This window comes from Arachis ipaensis, chromosome B02 (genome assembly GCF_000816755.2).
Source record: "Arachis ipaensis cultivar K30076 chromosome B02, Araip1.1, whole genome shotgun sequence".
NCBI lineage: Eukaryota > Viridiplantae > Streptophyta > Magnoliopsida > Fabales > Fabaceae > Arachis > Arachis ipaensis.
The window spans coordinates 18,473,835-18,476,860 of NC_029786.2; the positions used below are offsets into that span (position 1 = coordinate 18,473,835).

A 3,026-nucleotide genomic window follows, 5' to 3' on the forward strand; every position below is an offset into this window, starting at 1 on the left:
AATTATATACAATGCAAGTAATTCACAAGTAGAAGCATATAAGGCAAGTAACTCAAGTAGCAATAAGACATGTTATACAAATAGGCATACAATTACAAGTTGGCAAAGCAAACAAACAGATAGAAAATGCAAATGATGAATACCTGTCCTACTGGCTATGATATCACATTATCGGTTCAACTGCCAACCCGACACATCTCCATGGAGATGTCGCCCTTCAGAATCATCATTGGGAACCCCCGAGATATAGTGCTCGGATCACTGTCCAGGGTTTTGCGCCTGCACGCTCTATGGATCCGAAAACATGCGAGCAGGATACTCTTGCCACAGACCTCACATCTCAATGCAAGCGGGATTATACCAATGTTCTTACGCCGCCGCCGCTACCTCGACAGGCGGGATCTAACCACCCTCCCTGCCGGGTGCATAGTGTCTCATAATCTCAATTTAAAACAGTAGTTCAGTGGTTTTTCATAAAATATTTTCAATACAACAATGATTCATCATTGCACATTCGAGTCCTCGACTCATCTCAACCACTGTCACATCAACATTTCCATTTCTGGGTCCTCGACTCATCACAACTACTGTCAATTCACATTTCAATTCCAAACTCAATAGTTTATCAGTTCTCATCTCATATATCAATAATCCTTCATATACTATCAAACCATTCTCAAAACACCCGAAACCTAATCCTCTGTTTTCTAATTTTTCATAAAAATTATCAACTAAAACCCTTAGGTTATTTCCTATGTTCTCATGCTCAAAATCAAGCCCAAAAGTCTTAATATAGTGTTATATAAGCTTACAATCTTGTTGGGAAGGTAAAATAGTTGAAAACAAAGTTAAAATTTGAGAAACAGGGCGTGTGCGTGCGCACAGGGGTGTGCGTGCACACAGGGATGTGCGTGCGCACGCCCAGAAAAAGTTTTTAAAAGTGTGCGTACGCACAGGTACCAAAATTCACAATGTCTATTCGCTCGCACAGGTCTGTGCGTGTGCACAGGTTAAAATTTTCGCAGAGGTATGCGTGCGCACAAGGCTGTACGTGCACACATACCAGAAATCACAAAATTCTGCAACTTTGCAGAATTTCAGATTTTTACACCAATCATTGAATGATCATAACTTCCTCTACAAAAACCCAAATTTTACAAACTTTATATCAATTTAAAGGGTTTTCAATGAACTTTAATTCTAAATAAATTTCAACCAATCTTGAAAACCGAGGCAAAAGTTATGATCAGACAAAGTTCACCAAAATTTTCTTTTTACCAAATTTTCACCTATACTCAATTTACCAATTTCTAAACCACATGCAACTAGCTCAATACCACAATTCCATTTATAGCATAAACTAACCTCTTGGGTCAAAATTCACCATTTATACAACTTTATCATCAACACCAACTGAGCAATACCACAATCAATTTTCATTCACTTTTCCAACCATATTACCAAATCATCAACATCAATATCCCATATATCAACACAATTCACATCTCAACTTCACATAATCATTCATCCTTATGATATCATTATCAATCATCATAATCAAACTCAAAAATCATCAATTTATCATAAATCATTACATACCATCATTCAACAACTCAACAACCATTTGAATCCAAACTTATCCTATGGGTCACTAGCCTAAGTGTCCATGAATATTATATACTACATAGAGGAAACCGAAACCATACCTTGACCGATTTCCAATATGCCCTTTAACTCAAAACGAGCACAAGCAAGCCTTCAATCACAATCTAAGCCACCAAGAATCTCCAACAAGCACCAACAAGCTCCAATATCCAAGCTAATACCACATATATCACATAAATCAAAACCTAATACTCAAAATTAGTCATTCTTATTAGGGTTCATGAGAATCTTACCTTATTAACTAAAATTTGGGCTAGAACCCAACATTTCCTCGCTAAGGAGTAGCACCTAAACAACCAAAACACAAGGTTTTCTCAAGATCATCACTCATCAAACTCGAAATATTAGGGCAGTAGAAGGGAAGAAGAATTTCGAAAAACTTACCACAACGCTTAAAAAGAATTGACGGACTTGGCAAGAGCTTCGCGTAGCTGCTGACGACACGCGAATTGGAGCACTGTAGCTCGAGATATCGCTAAATGAAGTGATGTGTGAATAGTGTCTCTTCTCCCTCTTCTCTCAATTTTCTGGTGTGTGTGTGTGTGTGTTTAATGAAGGTGGAAATGTTGAATGGGTTCATTAATGAGCCCTTATATATGTTGGGCTTGGGCCCAACTTGGGTCCGGTCCAATCTGTTAGCATTTTTAGCCCGTTTGGCCCAACTTCGGGCTAAATCTTTAAAATTAATGTCCGGTTTTCGACTTCTAATATTTATCTAAGGTTTTTGACTATTTCCACTTTTTCTCGCGCAGCACCAGGCAGACTTGAACCGGTTCAACCGGTTCAACTACCGGTTCGTAGTTTTTCGAAGAAAATACATTTTTTGACTCAGAAAGACCTACTGAGTCCAAAAATCACATTTAAATCCTCAAATTCTCACTCTAATATTTTGGAACCTACTCTGGGCAATTAATTACTTAATTAAACGATTAATTAAGCTCGGTTCTTACATTATCCCCACCAAATAAGAAATTTTGCCCTTAAAATTTGAATTACCTGAGAATAGCTCGGGATAATTCTTTCGCATCTCGGACTCCAATTCCCAAGTATGCTCCTCAACTCCTGCTCGCTTCCAAGCTACTTTAACCAACTGAACTTCCTTTCCTCGTAGTTTCTTCACACTAGTGTCGTCGATTCTCAATGGTGTCACTTGAAAAGTCAAGTTCTCCCTCAACTCGACCGATTCAGGCTCCAACACATGTGTCGCATCCGATGTATACTTACGGAGCTGTGACATGTGGAATACGTCATGCAAGTTAGACAAGTGAGGTGGCAAAGCTACTTGATACGCCACCGGCCCGAATCGTCTTAGAATCTCGAACGGTCCAATGAACCTCGGATTTAACTTCTTGGTCTTAATC

General features: G+C 38.8%; 1 protein-coding gene across 1 annotated transcript in view; it reads right to left on the bottom strand.

The window, feature by feature from the left end:
* LOC110269186 overlaps positions 1,770 to 3,026 on the bottom strand; it is a 5,243-nt gene continuing 3,986 nt past the window's right edge. The window contains exons 6-7 of the mRNA XM_021116868.1: positions 2,662 to 2,893; positions 1,770 to 1,819 (exon numbers count right to left, since the gene is read on the bottom strand). Coding sequence (XP_020972527.1) covers positions 1,770 to 1,819; positions 2,662 to 2,893 — 282 coding nt within the window. The remainder of the gene's footprint in view (positions 1,820 to 2,661; positions 2,894 to 3,026) is intronic.